This window comes from Harpia harpyja, chromosome 4, assembly GCF_026419915.1.
Source record: "Harpia harpyja isolate bHarHar1 chromosome 4, bHarHar1 primary haplotype, whole genome shotgun sequence".
NCBI classification, from domain to species: Eukaryota; Metazoa; Chordata; class Aves; order Accipitriformes; family Accipitridae; genus Harpia; species Harpia harpyja.
The window spans coordinates 65,466,233-65,486,277 of NC_068943.1; the positions used below are offsets into that span (position 1 = coordinate 65,466,233).

General features: G+C 41.1%; 1 protein-coding gene across 6 annotated transcripts in view; it reads left to right on the plus strand.

The window, feature by feature from the left end:
• ARFGEF3 (ARFGEF family member 3) overlaps window positions 1-20,045 on the plus strand; it is a 99,657-nt gene that overhangs the window by 61,063 nt on the left and 18,549 nt on the right. For all 6 annotated transcript variants that reach the window (XM_052784485.1, XM_052784488.1, XM_052784487.1 and 3 more), the window contains 14 exons: window positions 1,137-1,303; window positions 3,527-3,692; window positions 5,121-5,228; window positions 5,475-5,690; window positions 5,956-6,066; window positions 7,467-7,617; window positions 8,245-8,559; window positions 10,144-10,277; window positions 11,797-11,942; window positions 13,532-13,711; window positions 14,093-14,237; window positions 15,368-15,490; window positions 17,788-17,891; window positions 19,433-19,577. In XM_052784485.1, the coding sequence (XP_052640445.1) occupies window positions 1,137-1,303; window positions 3,527-3,692; window positions 5,121-5,228; window positions 5,475-5,690; window positions 5,956-6,066; window positions 7,467-7,617; window positions 8,245-8,559; window positions 10,144-10,277; window positions 11,797-11,942; window positions 13,532-13,711; window positions 14,093-14,237; window positions 15,368-15,490; window positions 17,788-17,891; window positions 19,433-19,577 (2,211 nt within the window). The remainder of the gene's footprint in view (window positions 1-1,136; window positions 1,304-3,526; window positions 3,693-5,120; window positions 5,229-5,474; window positions 5,691-5,955; window positions 6,067-7,466; window positions 7,618-8,244; window positions 8,560-10,143; window positions 10,278-11,796; window positions 11,943-13,531; window positions 13,712-14,092; window positions 14,238-15,367; window positions 15,491-17,787; window positions 17,892-19,432; window positions 19,578-20,045) is intronic.

Consider the following 20,045-nt stretch of genomic DNA (forward strand, 5'->3'; position numbering starts at 1 on the left):
GTTTGTTGTATTTTGTCTAAGAAGAGGTATGAGCTTTATGGTGGGAGGAATATATTCACAGTAAACCACTGCAGCAGTTAACAAATGACACAGCTTTGCTTCATCATGTAACTAACCTTAGAAGCTGTTTTCTTGTTTCATTTCAAACGTTCCTCTAGGCTAAAGCTTACTCCTTAATCTTCCCTAATTGACATTATATGAATGGATTTCACAGTTGATGTGAAAACCATGAAATACTGTGGGTCGTGGTGGGAGGTCTAATATTTCTGGTTTTTTTGTGGCTCAAACTACCATTCATGGGGATTCAATTAGGTATTGCTCATACTTGATTTATGTTTTTCTACCAGTAGGTCAGTTAACTCAGGGGAAAATGTATGTGCCGTCCGTCCTACCTGGGAAGAGGGATTGTGCCACTGGGCATGGTTGTAGGTTGTCATTTCATACAAATAGTGTTTTCAGGAGTACTGAGAGCTTACAGGTGGCTTATGGGTCTGACAGGGCTGCAAGTGCTCAGCTACCTAGAAAGCAGGTCTTTTATGAATTAAACAGGGCTTGGAGTTGTAACGAGTTCCAGCCAGCTTGGCCCCAGATTTGTCCACATAACTCTAGGCCAGGGAGAGAATGATGATTACAGCCTGATCCTGCAAGGTGCCGAGCACTCCAGTCCCCATCCAACAACTCACTTAGCCAGGACAGATTTACTGGAGGGTTAAAAGGGTTGTCACTCTCATTAACACCATTTGGTGCAATATATGCTCAGTTAAGTACAAAGGCTTTGCCTCTGCCTCTTCCCACCTCACCTTTCCAGTTAGCATTGCAGATGTATCCTGCCCTTTGCTTTGTACCTGGCAGTCATCCCAGTGAATGCTCTTGCTCCTTGTGTATTTCAAATTTAGCATGTTGCTTTGCTGGACTGTGACTGGAGTGTTCAGTTTGTCTTGCAGCACTGCATTCTAGATGGACTACTTACTTTTCTATTCCCTACTCTAGCACATTTAGTAGAGTAATTTCTACTGATGATTCATTAACTATTCTAGCAATCTGTTGCTGCTGAAATGCTAGGGTTAGTTTCTGATTTTTTTTTTTCCAGGCAAAATCTGTGTAAAATGTGAGAGCTCACATGGTGTTTTTGTTAGGTATGATGCACTCACCAGGATTTGAGGGAAACCTAAATTTCAGCTTCCAGACTCTGATGAATGCAGACAGTCTCTACATGGTCTCACATTACACTCTGCTGCTCAACCTAAAATTGGCCAACTCGGATTACTACAGGAAGAAGCCTACCCCAGCCCCTGTGTTGCTGGTGAGTTGGGGAATATGGGAAAACTGTTAAAAAAAGAAAATTTGTTTCGCTTCCTTTCACATAAAACAGCCCACACGTAAAGCCTTCAGGCTGCTTGCTAAGTAGAGAAATAATAATTGGAAATGAAGCGTTCTCCAAGCTGCTTATGAATCTTGCATGATAAATGTCATGCATCTGAATTACACAGCTTCTCTGTAATTTGGGGGGGAATGAATGCTGCTTACTGATTATCATTAAAGTAGCAGTCATTCTGATGGATACTCTATCTTCAGAAGAGATCTTCATTAGCATCATGTGATAACAGCAAGTATTGTTCATGCACATTATCAAGGGATATACCTTCATCTTGCAACTACTTTTGAGCATAATGACAAATTCTTGCTTAATACTTGATTTGTATTTACACAGATGAAGACATGAGAAGATTGAGTGAAAAATAATTAGGTTTTAGTCATACGAACTAATGAGTGGCATTCCTCAGGGGTTGGTATTGGGACTGGCACTGTTTAACATCTTTGTTGGCTACATGGACAGTGGGATTGAGTGCAGCCTCAGCAAGTTTGCTGACAACACCAAGCTGTGTGATGCAGTTGACACGCTGAAGGGATGGCATGACATCCAGAGGGACCTTGACAGGCTTGAGAGGTGGGCCCGTGTGAACCTCATGAAGTTCAACAAGGCCAAGTGCAAGGTCCTGCACATGGGTCGGGGCAGTCCCAAGCACAAATACAGGCTGGGCGATGAGTGGATTGAGAGCAGCCCTGAGGAGAAGGACTTGGGGGTGTTAGTGGATGAAAGACTGAATATAAGCCAACAATGTGCGCTCACAGCCCAGAAAGCCAGTCACATCCTGGGCTGCATCAAGAGAATTGTGACCAGCAGGTCGAGGGAGGTGATTCTCCCCCTCTACTCTGCTCTCGTGAGACCCCACCTGGAGCACTGCGTTCAGCTCTGGGGCCCCCAACATAAGAAGGACATGGACCCGTTAGAGCAAGTCCAGAGGAGGGCCATGAAGATGATCAGAGGGCTGGAGCACCTCTCCTATGAAGAGTTGGGGTTGTTCAGCCTGGAGAAGAGAAGGCTTCAAGGAGACCTTACAGCAGCCTTCCAGTACCTAAAGGGGGCCTACAAGAAAGCTGGAGAGGGACTTTTTACAAGGATGTGTAGTGATAGGACAAGGGGTAATGGCTTTAAACTGCAGGAGCGTAGATTTAGATTAGATGTAAGGAAGCTCTTTACTGTGAGGGTGGTGAGGCACTGGAAGAGGTTGCCCAGAGAAGTTGTGGATGCCCCCTACATGGAAGTGTTCAAGGCCAGGTTGGATGGGGCTTTGAGCGAGCTGGTGTAGTGGAAGGTGGCCCTGCACATGGCAGGGGGGTTGTCACTACATGATCTTTAAGGTCCCTTCCAACCCAAACCATTCTATGATTCTATGGTTTTTGTGGCACCTGGGATTCCTTAGATTCATGGGCTTTTTAAACATTGTTTTGAAGGCTGCAAGAGTTATAAAATGTGAATCTATGTTTTTCGACCAAGTTGCCCAAGAGAAGTTGTTTCAGAGTTTTCCCAAAAATAAAAAAATCAGTGATATATGGAACCAAAAAATGAAAAACAAAAAAATTCTGTCAAAATGTACCATTATTGCTGAGCTTCCCATGTAAGAGAATTTATATTCCAGAAGATGTCAGAAACAAGTGGGTTTTAACATCATTGTCAGTTCTGGTATGTTCTTCAGCACCCGTGAGAGCAAATCTGTGAACCTTCTTTAGGGGGAGCACTGTGCACAACAGGCCTGAGCATGACCTAATTATCGTTGAAAATAGTTCAGATATCTAAGTGGACCCCAGTTCATCTGTGGTGACTGTTCAATGCAGAAGGGCCCCATTGCTGGACAGGCAGCATTAGGTCCCACAACTTCTTTTTATTGGATTTGAGACCCCTACCTTGTGGAAATAGTGAGAGATCAGCATGTCCCATTGTCACTGTGCAAGAACTGTCATTATGATTTGCATCTTGCATGAACTGCAATAAGAGAAGGGAAAGCTCCTTATTCGTGCCATTCTCTGCTATAGAGATACACTGCGATCCTCTGTTAATTCTTATTTTTGCATAACTTCATTTCTATTGCTGCATTCCCTTATGCTTAGGAGTAGATTTAGGGGCTGAAGCTCATGCTGTAGGGCTTACTTTTGTCTTACATCTGGCTTTTATGGTTCTCTGCAGAAGGAGTTCATGAAGCAGGTCCAGTCCAGTGGGGTGTTGATGGTATTTTCCCAGGCCTGGGTTGAAGAACTGTACCACCAAGTACTAGAAAGGAACATGCTGGGGGAAGCTGGATACTGGGGAAGCCCTGAAGAGCACAGCCTTCCGCTTATCACCATGCTGACTGGTCAGTACTATGTTACAGTGGCAAGGCTAACTTCCAAACATGTCTAAAACAAGCTACAATAACGCGCTGCTTCATTGCATTACATACAGAACAGCATGTCATCATGCAACACATGGTGTTTCACAAAATAACCAGTAGAGAAGGAATCAGACTTAACTGTGGCAGGTACTTAAGTGTTTGTTTTGGATCAGACAGAAAGCTTTTGAAGCATGGGATTAAAGACAAACTGTCCCTGGGAGACAGGGAGAGTAGGTTTGTTCACTGAACCAAAACATCTCTTAATTCTGTCAGCTTCAGTTCTGGTAGACTTGGTACCTGTTAATGATAAGTGGTAAGGCTGCTGCTTGCTTGATGTCATAGCAAAGCCATTTCAGTGTGCCTGTGGTGCAGTACCAATATAAATGGTGGCGTCTGATCCTGGAAGCTGTCCACAGATTGGACTCCCCTTGGTTCAGATTTGTGCTATGCCAGGGATATGCCAAATGGCACTAGAGAGAAGCTGAAAATCTGGAGCACCTCTAACAAATACTTAAAAACAACCTTTAGCTTCATTTGAGGGAAAAAATCAAATTGTATCAGCTGAAAGGCAGCAGGATGTCTATGTATTCATATAAAATGCAGTGTCTGCTTGAATGTGTATACTGTATGATTACAAAGAGGTAAATTAAAACAGTGTATGCAGGGAGAACACTGGCTTCAGCTGAGCCATTAACTGGTAATCAAAGGGCACTGCTCTGAAAGTTTTTTGCTGATTGTATTGAGCTCAGTGTTGCTTTTAGCTATTGAGATGGGAAGCTGAAAGAAACACTTTGGAAAAACAATAGCTGTGAAGTATGGGGAGAAGAGACAGACACACAGGGGCTGCTAGAAAGGAAATCAACCTGACATCCCTAACATTAAACTCTCTGTGAGAAGCTGGTCTTTTGTTGTGTTGGAGAAAGGGTTGTATTTCTTTTGTTGAGATTGAACCTACATAGGTCTACTAAAAATTGCATTTAGGACATAGGATCCCAGTGCATCTTCAGGACTCAGATTGCGGCCTGGGAACATCTAGATACAGAATTTAGCAAGATTTGAAAGGTTATATACTAAGAATTGTGGAGATTTAAGGGTGTGGGAAGTTCTGAACTGTAAGAAATACCATGAAATCTTTGCTGAGAGTTCTGCTGACTGTGTAAGTTTGTCGAGGGTGGGGGGGTGCTGTTGAGTGGGATATTTCCCCTCTTCAAGAAAATGCTGGTTATACTGGGCAAAGCCTAAGATGCCACAGCTCATGTTTATGGCAAGGCTTCAGAAGAGAGCAACTACAAAGCATATCTGAAAAGTCAGGAGTGCTAGTACTTATTTGAACAAAGAGCCAGTAGGAGATGCTTTCCTTATACCATCTGTGTGTTGAATAGTAATCTGTTGTTTTTAATGTTCTGGCAGACATCGATGGCTTGGGAAGCAGTGCAATTGGTGGCCAATTGATGGCATCTGCTTCAGCTCAATCTCCTCTTTCCCAAAACCGGAAGACAGATGATTCTGTTGTTGCAGGTATTAAGACTGTATTATAAGCACAAATGTATTTACCAGCAGTGGGTTGTTATATACAATAAGCATATTCAGATAAATTGTGTTTTAGAACAATTTAAGGGTTGAGAGAAGTATGTCAGTACATCCTACACATGAATTGGTAGTCCAGCATACAGAGGACAAATATGACTTGGTCTTTTACTACTGATGATAAAGCTGCTGTTGTGTCATTTTCCAGTAGTAGTAGTAATGCATTTCTCACTCCAGGAGTTGCTTTTGCCCGATACCTTTTAATCGGCTGTTGGAAGAACTTGATTGACACTTTGTCCACACCACTGACTGGCCGCATGGCAGGCAGCTCCAAGGGGCTCGCCTTCATCTTGGGAGCAGAAGGAGCCAAGGAGCAGAACCAAAAGGAGAAGGACTCCATCTGCGTGAGCCTGGATGGACTGAGGAGGGCAGCCCGGCTGAGCTGTGCCCTAGGTACTGCTGCATGCAGGATGTCGTGGCAGACTCGTAAAATAGGATGGCAACTTTCTTTGAAGGAATTTGGGAGAGAGAAAAGCAGCATCCTATTCCTGTCTTGGATAGGAACATGGACTGTAGGACTCCCCATAGAGTCCCCATAGAGTGCACCTGCCCTACAGCATAGACCAGCTAACTTTCCTTGACACAACCTGTTGTTGAGATTGCATGGGATTGGGGAGGAGATGCTGGTTAAACAGTAATTAATGTTGTTGCTTTACAGGAGTTGCTGCTAACTGTGCATCTGCTCTTGCCCAAATGGCTGCTGCCTCCTGTGTCCAAGAAGAGAAAGAAGAAAAAGAAATCCAAGAGCCCAGCGATACTATAGCTCAAGGTAACTATGATTAAATTGCCTACCTTATCTCACATTGCCTGCAAACATGCAACTGGAAAGTACTTTGCTACACACAGAAGAAGGACAAGAGGGGAATGCCACTACTGTGCACCACACACTTGTAGGCATATGGGATGTATGTCTAGAGGCTTCAGTACATGTCCTGCTGTCCTAGATTCTTAACATTATGTCACACTAATTGTATATTACATGGGACTGAAATCAGTGGAACAGAAAAGGCAATAGCATTATTGAAATGTGCACCTTTTAAGCCTTGTAATACTAGTACAACCAGAGGGCATCAGAGAAAAATTTTTTTTGTTTTAAGGTGTTGGGTGGTAATATAAGCTGAGCTTGCGTCCCTCTCCCTGTCTTGTGTATACATCCTTGGTTGTCTTTTGTCATCATCAGATATTTAAAACTGTTTCTGAATCACGTTAAATGAAGCGGGAATAAAAAAAATATATATTTATAACATGTAAAAAGTTCTGCAGTTCTATACCACTACTTCAAACCCAGTGGAAGTCAGTAAAGTCAATTGTTGTCTCCAATGGCTGTTTGGAGAAGCACATAAAATGTGTCTGATGACGTCTGATTTCTAATGTCAAGAAGCCTATAACAAAACAGAGTGTTGCACAAATGACCCTGCTTGGCACTTAAATTTGGTGTCTCGGTAGAGGAAACAAAACTGAATAGGCCTGAGCACAAACTAGCTTTTGACCACTCTGCTAGATATGACTGAAGCAAGTTGGCCAGGCCACGCCGAAGCAAAGAGGAGGCAGTAGCAGTGGCCAGAGGCCAACAGATCTGTTCTATGAAAGCTTGCAAAGCTTCAAAATTTGTTTCCATTCCAATGCAGCATGAAAACTAAGCTTTTCAGAGATTCTCAGGAAAAAAAACGAGGTCTGAATGTTTGTAGCTCAGATCAGGATTAGTTTTGCTTTGACAAGAGTATCCGTTAACAAAAGCTCTATGGTGAAACTTTTGTATGGAAGTAGATGTGAAATCTGCAGACTCTTTTTTTTCCATAGCAAAGGAGATTTTGGTAAAAATAAATAAACATCCAGCCAGCCAGCTCCAAAGAGAAACGTAATATCACTGGCAATCTGCATCTGTTCTGTGGGCAGCAAGATGTGAATCTGGGGGTGGAGGGTGTCAATCTGGCATTGGTATTTTTTTTTTTTTTCCATGTATATAAGATCAGTCAAAAGAGATTTTAATTTTAAAACTGCCTTATGTTTATTAGGAAGAAATGGGTTTCTCTGATTTGTTTTTTGTCTAAAATCCACGTTCTTTTATAGCTTTCAAACTCCATACCTTTGCCGCCACCCTATATACAAATCAGTGTTTGTTTAAAAAGCTGAAGAAGCTAATGTTTTTTTTTATTTTTTATGCTGCAGTGAAACAGAAAGTGGAGCAGAAACTGGAGCAGATGGGGAAAGTGCAGGGAGTCTGCCTGCATACTGCTCATGTTTTGTGTATGGATGCAGTCCTTAATGTGGGCCTGGAGATGGGAAGCCACAATCAGGACTGTTGGCCTCATGTGTTCAGGTACTCACCAGCTTTCCCAAAACCCCCACAATTTATACCATGTTGCCTGAAAATAACGGACTGAGGAAAAGGACTTTATGTGCTCTGGGAGTGTTCTATGTAAAGAGTCAGAGTGAATTAACTGCCAGTATCTGTAAGAGAAAAGACAGTGCTGTTTTCCACCACTATTCAGAGATGAAATCAACGCTTAGAAAGTTCAAAGTTACCAGAAGACTGCGACAGACCCAGGAACTTCTCACTTCAGGCAGACCCAGGGCTTTTCAGGCACCTCCGCTAAACTATTTGCTATCTAGGCACACGGGAGGCCAAAGGATGTAAGACGACAGGTTATCTATGTGCGGAGAGTTAGAGATTGTCTGTTTATGGTTTTAGGAAAATGTCCTGTGCATCATCTCTGGTTCAGATGTAGAAATTGGTGCCTGTGAATTGGCAGTGGGTTTCAATGTAAGCTGGCTGCTCACAGTGATGGGGCTGTGAGGCAGCCGAGAGCTGTACTTGCACTATCCTTCTGAGTCACTTCTGGAGTACAGACCCAAGCGTTTCTTCAGTGAGCCTGGTGATTAGGGGTGGGAGGAGTTGTTGTTTGGGGGTTTTTTTTCATCTTTTCCTTCTCCTGTTTGTTCTCAGGGTGTGTGAGTACATCAGCACACTGGAGCACACCCACTTCAGTGATGGTGCCTCCCAGCCTTCCCTTACCATCACCCAGTCACAGCAGGCACCTGGAGGGCTGCATCCAGACTCTGAGCCTGGGGAGTCTCCCCAGGCACTGACCCCTGAGCGGGAGACCACCCTCAGCAGCAATCCTGTCATTCAGCCGGTTTCTATCCAGGAACTCATCAAGGAGAGCAGTAAGGGCAGAGCTTTTGACTTGCGTGGAGGCAGCCTGCTGTGTGGGAACAGCGCTGCCAAGGCTGTTCTCACGCTCTCCACACAAGCTGACAGGTAAAAGCAGCGCTGTCAGGAACCAGAATCCTTGTTCTCAAAACAGGACCAAAATTGACCTTTTTGTGGTTCAGTGGGGCCCTATCTTTGTCCATTGCAGCCACTTGCTTCAGCTGAGTTTCATAAGAGAGCTGCACGTGCATCACAACCAGCACTTCCTAAACGACCTGATTTTCTGCATCTCTGCAGTACCTGCCTTGCAGGTACTGGTCTGAGTATGTCTGCACAACAGCGAATATGCCAAGTAAATCAGGTGCATCCTGAGAGTGGTGGATTTATTGCTTGCGTGTAAATTAATCTGTTGTGTTCATTAAAGCAGACAAAATAAATGGGTGTCTTGTCCTGACAGGAAGGGACTGAGTGACAGGACCAGTGTCAGTTAGAAAGCAGCTGCTTCTGCCAGGACTGTGTGGACAGCTTGTCAGCCTGCCCCAGCATGTCCAGAGGAGGAAGGGCCACCAAGCATGGTCACAGAATGGCTAGGTTAAATGTCCCTACAACACACTGCAGACTTACATGTCACAGACTTTTTCACTATTTCTGCTATTCTTTTGGCAGCCCAGGCTAGAGTTGAAAATTTCCTGAGTTTGCATGCTTCTAATAACCTTTTTTCTCCAGCTGACATTTTACATTATTGATCTCTGCCCGTAGGAGGGTGTTATTTATAAATTCAGAGAAAAAAGTAATGCATACTGACACTGCTTCTAGGAGTTTGACTCTGTGCATGGGAAGTACCTTTTATTTAGGAAGCTCACAATACAACTTGGTTCCAAGGATTAGAGAATAGAGGTACTGTAATTTTAACAATGCAAGTCTGATTTCTGCACTTGTACTTCAGTGTGGATGTTATTAGGACTCAATCCCTGGTTTCCTAGGACTATAGAAAGTTTTTCATGAAAAGCAATGTCAGAAAATCATATTTGTGTCAGCTTGTGGCTGCACCATGTGAAATTTCACTGTAATCTCTGTGGAACCCACCTCCTATGTAAGCATGTTTACTGGCTTAAGGGTACAGATTTTAACTCTTAAACCTTAAGAGCTCATTGCAGCTGAAAATAACAACTCTTGTTTATATTCCAAAATAGCAATTCAGGTACAGCAAGGTCTGAGGTCTATTTTAGGTCTAAGACTTGAATTAATTTCTTCTTCATGTAAGGGACTGTAACTTCAAATGGAGCAAACTGGTGTAACTCTAAAGTCAGTGAAGCTATGATGGTCTATGTTGTGAGGACTGGGCATATTCTTACTGGTTTTTTGATTACTGGTTCATGAACTGCTTATAGGATTAAGATACAGTAATGGGGAAGCATCGATTCCTTGAAAAAAGTGACTTTTTGTTTTAGTACTGCAGTTGAATCTTGGAAGGATTCTGGCTGGTCCTACAGCACCCTACTTTCCACCCTCTAATTAATAAAGCTTCTGGATCAAAGTCTTTCTGTATAAATGAAAAAGTCCTCAATAACCCAGTGTGTCACCAAAGGCAACACATAGCAGCCATGTACAGATAAGGGTTTTCCTCTTACATACACGTTTAAGTCTGTATCTCATGAATTTCTCAATTAGATTCTGTTCTTTTACTCACAGGCTCTTTGAAGATGCTGCTGACAAGTTAAACTTGATGGCATTGGCAGGCTTCCTTTACCAGCTCAAGAAGGCTTCTCAGGCCCAGCTTTTCCATTCAGTCACAGATACAGTTGATTACTCCCTAGCAATGCCAGGTAAATCGCCTGAAGATCCCTTACAGAGTTCTCTGTTTCATATACAACTGTACTGCTTACAGGACTTGCTTTGTATTCTTACAGTTTTAATTTTTCCAACTGAAATTTCAAGGTATAAGTAAAACACAGTATTTAGTCTAAGATCTTTCTGTAGGAGCAATTCAAAGTCTTTAGAAAAGGTTGAGTGCTTTTTTTGGACAGGGACCACATCCACACCTGCTATGAAACACTTCAGAGGACGTTCATTTGGTTCTTGGACTTTGGGGGTGTTAATTATCCACAGATATTTAACCACAGCTCCATTTTGGATCCTGATCCAGTAAGGAAACTTGGGTGAACATAGACCTAAGACAGTGGATTTAGGTTAGATATTTGACAGTGGGATAACCTTAGAAGTGTTCAGAAAATGGGTGATGGCAAACAAAGCATACAACCAGAGAATGTTAAACAAAGCAGTGGGATTTGTCCTGCTTGCTCTTCCCCAGAAGAGTTCAGCATATACCTTACACTACAAAGCCTGTAAATTGTCTCAAACAGAGCATAAGTATTGGACCCACAGGAAGATATTTCACTTAAAGTTGTACTGTGCCTTTAGAAGTTACATTAGTCATACAGGTTTAGTTCTGTCCTGTAGCAGATGTGGATTTTATCTGGTATATGTCTCCAATTTAGTCAGTTTCGCCTCTCCCTGAAGTGCTACTTCTCATTTTCTCAATGTGACACTTACAGTTGTTCGTTTTTTGCTCTTGCTTGTCTCCAGGCCTCAACTTTCATCACTTTATTTTCAATGAAGTGATCCTCTTATCATCTCTGTAGTAGTCAATCAACAGTAATTAGTAATAATGAAATTAAAATTAGGATAGAGCAATTAATTGCTTTTTTTTTAATATTAAAAGTGGTATGCCCCCTGATTACATCTTTTGTTAGAGATAAAAGCACCAGCATATTTTAAATGAGAGACTGAAGTGGCTTTCCAAATGTTGTAAGAGCAACGGAAGATTAATCCCTTTCAATAGGAAATAACAAGTATTACTGGCTGGGGAACAGAAAAGTATTTTTTCACATTCATATCCTTTGCTTGATAAAAAATACAAAAGGACAAACCAAAACTAAATAATTTGCAGTTTATATTCTTTCCTGTAGATGTCACCAAAGGTTTTTGAAACTACTATTATGGGTCTTAATATCAATTAACTGCTTGCTTAACTTTTCTACACTACTTCTCCAAGCCCTTGTCTTTAAAATGTTTGCAAAAAAATGATCTCTTAAATCAAAATAAAGGGTGTTTAATAAGTTGTTCTTAAAACTTGGGTCCATCTCCTGTTCTTTTACCTACACAGGCATAGGCTGTGCTTTACATTGATTTTTTTTTTTTTTTTTCCCACCATCCTCCCTGCCCACCCCCTCCAACTTAATACTAGTAATTTCTAACCTGATTTAAATTCCAATTTAGACATCTAGAGATGGAGGAGCTGCTGTGTTGCTTAGCTTCCATTTATTTTCTTATACTTTCTTGTAGGTGAAGTAAAATCTACCCAGGACAGGAGAAGTGCACTTCACTTGTTCCGACTTGGTGATGCCATGCTCAGAATTGTAAGGAGTAAATCTCGCCCATTGCTCCACCTTATGCGCTGCTGGAGCCTGGTGGCACCTCACCTTGTAGAGGTAGGAGTGGGAGAGAAAATGGGAATGTGTGCAAGAGATGGCAAAGCTGAAAAAGCTGGGGAAAGCTTGATAGCTCTTAAAATGTATAGCAACCCTCAACATTGTCAAATATGGTTACAATCCTGTTGGGGTACTGTATATACTGTGTCATATATTGTGATACTGCCACTGAGGAGTGCACTTTTAAATAACTGAAATGGGCAGGTCCAGGGACAGTGTGTTGGATTTTTCACTACGATACTTCCTGTGTGGCTGTGGTGAAAAAACTGAAACCACCCTAAGAGGTTACAAGTAACTCCTCTGTCTACCTGTTTTCCCAGTCAAGGTCTGCATCCTTGCAAGTCTTCCCATAAAAGGATGCAGGCTTTCTTTTCCCACATAAAGCCAGTTCAACTGGGAAGATGGTGACATTTTTCCCTTTCCTTCTCCTTCCTTGTGAACCCTGGTCAGTGGCATGCCAGTAGCAGCCACATAATGGATTTCAGTCATAACAAATGACCTTTCCTCAGCCAAACTTTCAGTCTTATCTGGTGAAATGCTGGTGTCTTGACTTCTCAGAGCTTTTTGATTTGTATCATTGGTGTGAATAAATGTGCAATACTTCCTTTCTTTCTGTTGGTGAGGTATGTGGTGTCATCTGCCCAGGTCTATAGGGAGCATGCTTCTCTGGAGTTTTAAGATGAGCTGTTCAGTAAATTGCCATAGCATTTCATTTCATTGACTCAAGATAATGTGTGGACTATCTTACAGCAGAGTTCAGACATTGGGGAGTCTCAGTGGAACCCCACTAAGTGAAGTAGAAATAGCAGAGAATAGTTCTGTTGTATGCTTTAGCAGCCTTTTATCTTGAAAACTAGTGTCTCACTTGCCTTTGGATGCCAGCCTGAGATCACTTTAAATATTTCTCATGTTTTGAACACCCCAAGCCAGTTTAAACTCAAGTACGTTCCATGTTTTTAGAATGCAGGGCTGGTCAGTCTTTTTGGTTGACTTCAGTGCAGATGAGGGCGTTACTGGGAAGAAACAACATCAGGGAAAGGATAGAATTTAGCATAACCTGCATAGTTGCTCAAAACAGTAACTTTATATCCAGATTCACTGGTGTTTAATTTTTTAATAGCTCTTCCAAAAGTGATGAGAACCTTCTCACTTGAAGTTCCGTAAATAGCCAAATAAAAAGTGACATTTGGTCATGCATAGATAGATATGGTGAATATATGCAGAAACTACCTTTTTGAAGGTAGTTTTTTGAAGGGAAAAATGGTCACATGGTAGAAACAAAAGACAACATTTCACATGAGTTCTGTTCTGTGGGTTTTATTATTTAATTTATTTATTTTTAACTCTGTGCTTTTTGAATTGTCAGCAAACCTTCATGCATCTGTGGGACTCCAAGCAGCTCAGAGTCTTAGTCATCTTTTTCAATGGCAGTACTCTCCCATTTTCCTCGCAGCGGGGTCCCTAGTCACATTAACGGTGAAGCCGTTTTTAGGGTTCAGCAACATGAAGTGCTTACCTCCCTTAAAAGTGTCTCACTAAAATCAAATTTTTTGCTTGGACAAACTCTAATACTCCTCCTTTCCCTGCAGGCTGCCTGTCATAAGGAGAGACACGTGTCTCGGAAGGCTGTCTCCTTCATCCATGACATCCTCACTGAAGTGTTGACGGACTGGAATGAGCCTTCTCATTTTCACTTTAATGAGGCGCTTTTCCGCCCTTTTGAGCGTATCATGCAGCTAGAGCTGTGTGATGAGGATGTCCAAGACCAGGCAAGTCAGCCTGATCTGGGTGTCTGTATGTGGCCTACCATGCCCAAAAGAAGAATGGTCTCCAGAGTGCACTCGGTCCACTTGAGAGTGTTTCCCAAATTCCCTTCAAATGGTGCCCCCTAATTATCTTCAAGGGATCAGGAGGGCTCTGCTGACCCAATCCAGCATTGTGGTAGAGCACAGAGACAGAACACCTGGCTTTAAAGCAATTAAATAAAACTTCTATTATCTAAAAAAAAAAAAAAAAATAAATTCACCTAGACTGACGTAGTGAAATCTAGGAATGTGTTTAAAGCCATCCTCATTCCTTCCGAAGGTTCATCTATGTATCAGGGGGTTTTTTTTGGTTTATTCTTTTAACCTCTCCTACACTGTCTGCAGGTGGTCACCTCTATAGGAGAGTTGGTGGAAATGTGTTCTACCCAGATCCAGTCAGGATGGAGACCCCTGTTCAGTGCCCTGGAAACAGTGCACAGCAGCAGCAAGTCAGAGGTTAAAGAGTACCTTGTAGGAGAATACTCTATGGGTAAGGACTTACTGCACCGACTGTTTCATGTGTGCTTTTGTTGCCCTGTCTTATTCCCTGGGGACACAATGACTAACTCAATATGTTTAAATCCCCTACCTGAACAGTGGTATTTAGCGGTGGCACTGCAATACTCCAGGACTGTACTGAAGTATCTGGTTTATTAGTTGGGGTGGGAGGGAAAGCAGAGGTATTGTTCTGACTTTTTATGCTCTAGATTCTGGCAGATGAGTAGAATGAGAGAAATGTTTCAAACCTACTTGAATATTTTTGAGAAAAACAGTAGTGGAGGAGTACTGAGCTTGGCTGGGCCCTTGTCACTGTCCTGCTAGAGAAAGGAAGGCATACTCTGTACAACCACCACGTCTCATGTGGACTGTCTTTCTTACTGTGTGAAACCTATTGCTCTTATACATCAGGGTATCTTAGTGATAATCTAGGCAAGTGCTCGTCCAGGCACTTAATCACAAGGCTTCAAATAGCTAGCACTATTACAAACCATGTTTGCTGTAAGAATGATTTTGCATCCCTCCCAGACATGTTTGTTTGTATGGAAACTGGGTAATATGGGAAAATCACTTTAATCTGTTCTTTTGCCCCATTAGAAGGTATTTTTAAATGTTACAAGTCACGTGTAAGGAACACGGTTTTCCTCCTAAATTTTGTCTTTCAGATCTGTTATGATCAATGGCAAAATGTAAGTGTATGCAGCTTTTGAAGACTGATAGTCTACTTAGGAAAAGCAAGGCTATTTTGTTGCTGTATAGTCTGAATAGTTTTCCACGTGACTGCTGTCATCTTGGCAGTTATCAAGAACTAAACCAGAAACCTCCACCAAACAGAAGTGTTAGCTACTGAGCTGTGTTCAAGAGCTCAAACCTGCTTTTACCATTTGGGAAGACATAAGCTGATATTTTTCATGAATAAGGCAATGGAGGGAGTCTGTATTACTTCTTGTGAAGGGCTACACAAGTTGCTTCAGGAGCTAGAGAAGGTTTTACTTCTAAGATCATTTCTGTGTCTGCCCAGAATAGAAGAGATTCTACAGGTTCAGTTAAATTGTTGAAAAACTGTTGGAAAATCACCTTTATGGGGGATGGGGAAGAGTTCTCATCTTGTTATTTCCACAGGGAAACGCCAGGCTCCAGTGTTCGATGTCTTTGAAGCGTTTCTAAACACAGACAGCATCCAGGTCTTTGCCAATGCCGCCACCAGTTATATTATGTGCCTTATGAAGTTTGTCAAAGGACTGGGTAAATATTTTTATTTTCCTTTTATCCTATTAAGTCATGATATGTCAAACGTGATGCTGCCGAAGAGGAGAATTCAGTTATGTAATACATAGTAAGGTAGGGAAGAGAGAGGCGGTGAAGAAATTAAGTCCAGAATGCTTTAAAAAAATAAAATAAAATCAAGACCAAGGGATTATTTCAGAAACATTTTTAATGCTATCAATTCTTCAAGTTGTTATAGCAGCAAAGATGCATCTCACTATTAAATGTCTGCTTCATTTGATCTTAATTTGCATCAGGACTTGCTTATATTCATTTAAATAATAAAAAAACCAAAACAAAAAACCAACCACAAAAATCTGAATATTGCAGAAATAGCCTGGCATTGTACAGTGACAGCATGGATTGTCTGCCACAGAACAGGGTATATTTTACATTCAGCAGCCAAAGCTACGCGGCTTCTTTTCTACCCTTGCCCACCTCAGCAGCAGTAGTTTGGCATATGCAATGCTGAAAACGTGCTGAACCTTCAGTGAGATCATGAGCATTGCAACTAACAACACTCTGTCCCCATGATTAGGTTTTTTATTGTGTTAGTGAGGGCAGTGGAGACCAGGCATGTCAAGTCAAGGTGACACTGCAGAGTAATTGTTGTGCTTCACCAAACTGCAGAAGAAAGGCAAATAGTGTTGGGTCATTCTGCCCCCATGTTCGTGTTTCCTGGCTTGCTTTGATCATTAGAATTTGACACTTTTCATTGAACTGTGGCAGTGATGTTTTTTTTTCCCCTTACATAAATTACGAAACCTGTAATGAGTAGTAAAATGGGGCGCTTTTTTTTGTATGTATATTAATTCACAAAGGTATCTAGGTCTGTAAGCAACTCTGATTTAAATGAAGCACCTAACTGCAGCAGATGTAATCTGTAATGTTACTCTTGTCTTATTAAGCTATTTCACCATTGATTTCAATGGGGGCAGAATTCAGCTTGTGATGACAGACCGGAATTGTAATTATTACTACAAAAGAGAAACAAACTTGCATGTCCAGAACCAGTAGAGGGAACTCATGTTCCTTCTGGAGAACTTAAAAGCCTGTCTTGTATTTCTTTAGGTTTTTTACTTTCATGAGATAAGTTTGTCACCTTTATGGTTACATGTCAAAAAGCAAGATCTTTTTTTGTATTAAAGGTAGTAGGACTATGGGATACTACAATACTGAGCAATAGCGAATATACTACCATTTATGTGCATTTTAACATAGAACTAAGGGATTCAAACTTCACTGGTTGACTTGGCTGATCTCAATAGTAGACAAGACTTTAAAATACATTATGGAGGGAATAGTTCAGGGTATAGAAAAGCAAATAAATGTAGTGAAAGGAGAATAAAGTAGGATTTAATAAAAGGATTTAATATTTATCTTGTGGTTTTTATGATAGGAATAGCTTTTAAGGCAATAAAAAGTTAATGTATATAGGCATTTAGTAAAGCTTCAGATTTGGCACTGAATGGGAAGTATTTGGCTAAATGGGAAAATGGTTATGAGCCAAGTACTCTAAGGTGGGCAGAACATTGGCTGAGAGTGGAGGAAAACAGACTGTACAGACAGGGAAAACATTGGAGTGAATGGAGTTAATCAGGGAAGAGCTATGCAACAGGATGCCTTGGAACTGATCTGCTTATTTAATACACTCAGCTGACCTAGAAGTAGGAGTCTGCTGATGCCACAGTGTTAGTAATACCTGTGATATTGAGACACTAGAGCCTGAGGATATCATACATTTGAAACTGTGAGACCTTGACACCTGAATTAGACAGTAGAAGGAAATATCGTAGCACAAAATATAAAATGGTGTGTTTAAGGAGTAAATAAACTAAAAGGAAGAACTTGTGATAGATTTTTCCAGGGCACTGGGGTGCAAATGAATAGAAAAAAATGTGTATATTAATTGAGCAAAGGGTGAATATGAGTAAGTAATTAATTCATACACCCATGGAAAAAAATGGAGTGGAGTCAATGTGACAAGTGACTATAAGGTATGATCATAAGAACTCCCAAAGGCTCTACTAAAGAGTTATTAAATAGGCATGTATTTATTAAAGCATTTATTCATATGAAAGTCCATGTATAAACTATGACCAATATTACTGTATTGTTTGTATGAGAATCATCTGATTGTCATCTAATAAGATCAAACAAAGGATGTTTTTTGGATTCTATTCAGACATTAGGGCACAACTGAATGAAAAAGGAAAACTAATGCTATGTTTTTTCTTTTCTTCTGTCCTTCCCAATGCTGCCTTTCCTATCCCCAGGGGAAGTAGATTGTAAGGAGATGGGTGACTGTGTGCCAGGATCACGATCTGCATCTACAGACTTGTGCCTTCCCGCACTTGATTACCTCAGGAGATGTTCTCAGGTATGATGAACAATCTTATACAGGTACTAACCTGGCCTAGGAAATGGTTCTAACCTCCAGGCTTTGCATCAATGGTTTGCATGTACACGACAGAATCTGTGGTAAGCCTGATGGTAATAACCTGCACTGCCAGATGGAGAGTGGCGATCTGAAGGAATCTCATGCCTTCTAGGCCAGCTAACAGTGGGAATACTGAGGAGATAAAAACACTCAGACCCAAGGAGCATGTGGGAAAATGTGAATGTTCAAAACCTGGTAGTAACATATTCAAAGCTACATTCATTCTTATTTAAACAGTATTGGGAATGGAAAAGAAAAAAAAAACTAAACCCTGAGAATTCTCAGATCTTAAGAAGAGCAACAGGTTACACCCTCTAAAATGCAGCAGCAGCAGCAGCTTATCTGTACCATGAAAACATATCTGAAACTCAGGGCAAATCTCTAACAATTAGAATGCTGGCATGTTTCCTGTGATCTCCTTGCACACAGCACAGATTATTATCCAGGGTTATTAGGACATTTTTTTTGTCTGATTTTCTAATGTTGTTTGTATTTCTGTAGTACCTGCAGGTCTTTTTGTTGGACCCAGGCCATGTTTTTTCTGGGTAAATACAAATGCGTAACAAAGGATATTACCATAGCTGAAGGACTTAATATCTAAATTCAGAGATAATGGGTGGATTCAGTACACAGACTGAGAAGAGAAGGAAAGGATAAGGCAGCTCAGAATAATAAACAGCAGACATATCAAACTGTACTTGCCATCTTGTTCACCTAAAAAAATTTAGGGAATATGTACATGTATATCTAATGTGTGTTCTATCTGTACACTATGTGCATCACATCACTCTTCCTCATCCTTACAAACCCCACTCCACAATGAGGCAGAAATATTTTCTCCTCTTTAAAAGAAGCTGCCATTTTTATCTTGTTATACCTTTTAACTTGCCAGTAGAAGAAGAACAGGAATGACTAGAAAGAAATCCTGTCTGTATGTTTTAAATACATGGTTTACTTTAGAAAGGCCTGGTGAAATACTGGTAGCATCCCAGCTATAGCACAATTCTGCAAAATTTGTATTTGTTGTGTAATGGACAATCCAGGCAATGAATCTCTGAAGTAAACCTGTACAGGTCCTTTTATTGGTATTTACTTAGTCCTTCAGAGCTCAAAAATACTCTGTGTGCAGCTAATGGAGCTTCTTAGGTCATTGGTGCAATCAGTAAGTACTAACATTTGTCTTTCACAAATGAGGAGGGAGCATACTCCCTTCCCAAAAGTGTGTTATTTAAATTGCTTTTCTCCTTCTCTTTCTCACCCCGACCCCTTACTTGTCAATGAACAGAAGACTTCTGGCCTCTAGTTGTGTTTTTCATTTACACTATTGCTGGATGAACAGAACAGATGCTGTCATTATGCTGCTTTCATAGCTTTTATTTCATTTTACATAGCTGTGTTGTATGTGATAGCTTTTACAAACTTTCACATATATATTCACCTTTTCTTCTCTTTTTTTTTTCTGTCTCCTCCCCACCCCCAAGTTGTTAGCCAAAATCTATAAAATGCCCTTGAAACCCATCTTCCTCAGTGGCCGGCTGGTTAACTTGCCCCGAAGAGTGCAGGAACAGTCAGCCAGCAGTGAGGATGGTATTGAGTGCGTCCTTTCTGACTTTGATGACGACACTGGTAAGTACATTGAAAGCAGTAAATGTGGAATTAATCAACTGCTTCTTCCATATGTCACTGTAAATTTTGCCAACTGCTGAAAGCAAAAAGGAGGGGAAAAACATAGTTTATTGTCTCCCTGTTGTCTACACACACATGCACACACAGAGCTTGGAAGTTCAGGTCATGTCACCTTCTTTATGTGAAAAGATACAGCTCATATATGAGAAAAATACAACCCCTCTCAAGACAAGATAATATTTTATTTAATAATATTTTAATTATCCTGATATTCATAATACAATCAGTATGCATTTCTGAGACCTAACACAAAAATACTTTCTAGACCACAGCTGAAGTAAAGGAGTGAAAATGTCACCATATATACTGCCCCATGGAAGTGGTGTGAATAAATAAATGATCAACCCAGTTACTAAGTAATGATTTCACTGTTTTTAACTTGATTCTTAGGAAGACTCTTGCAGTCAG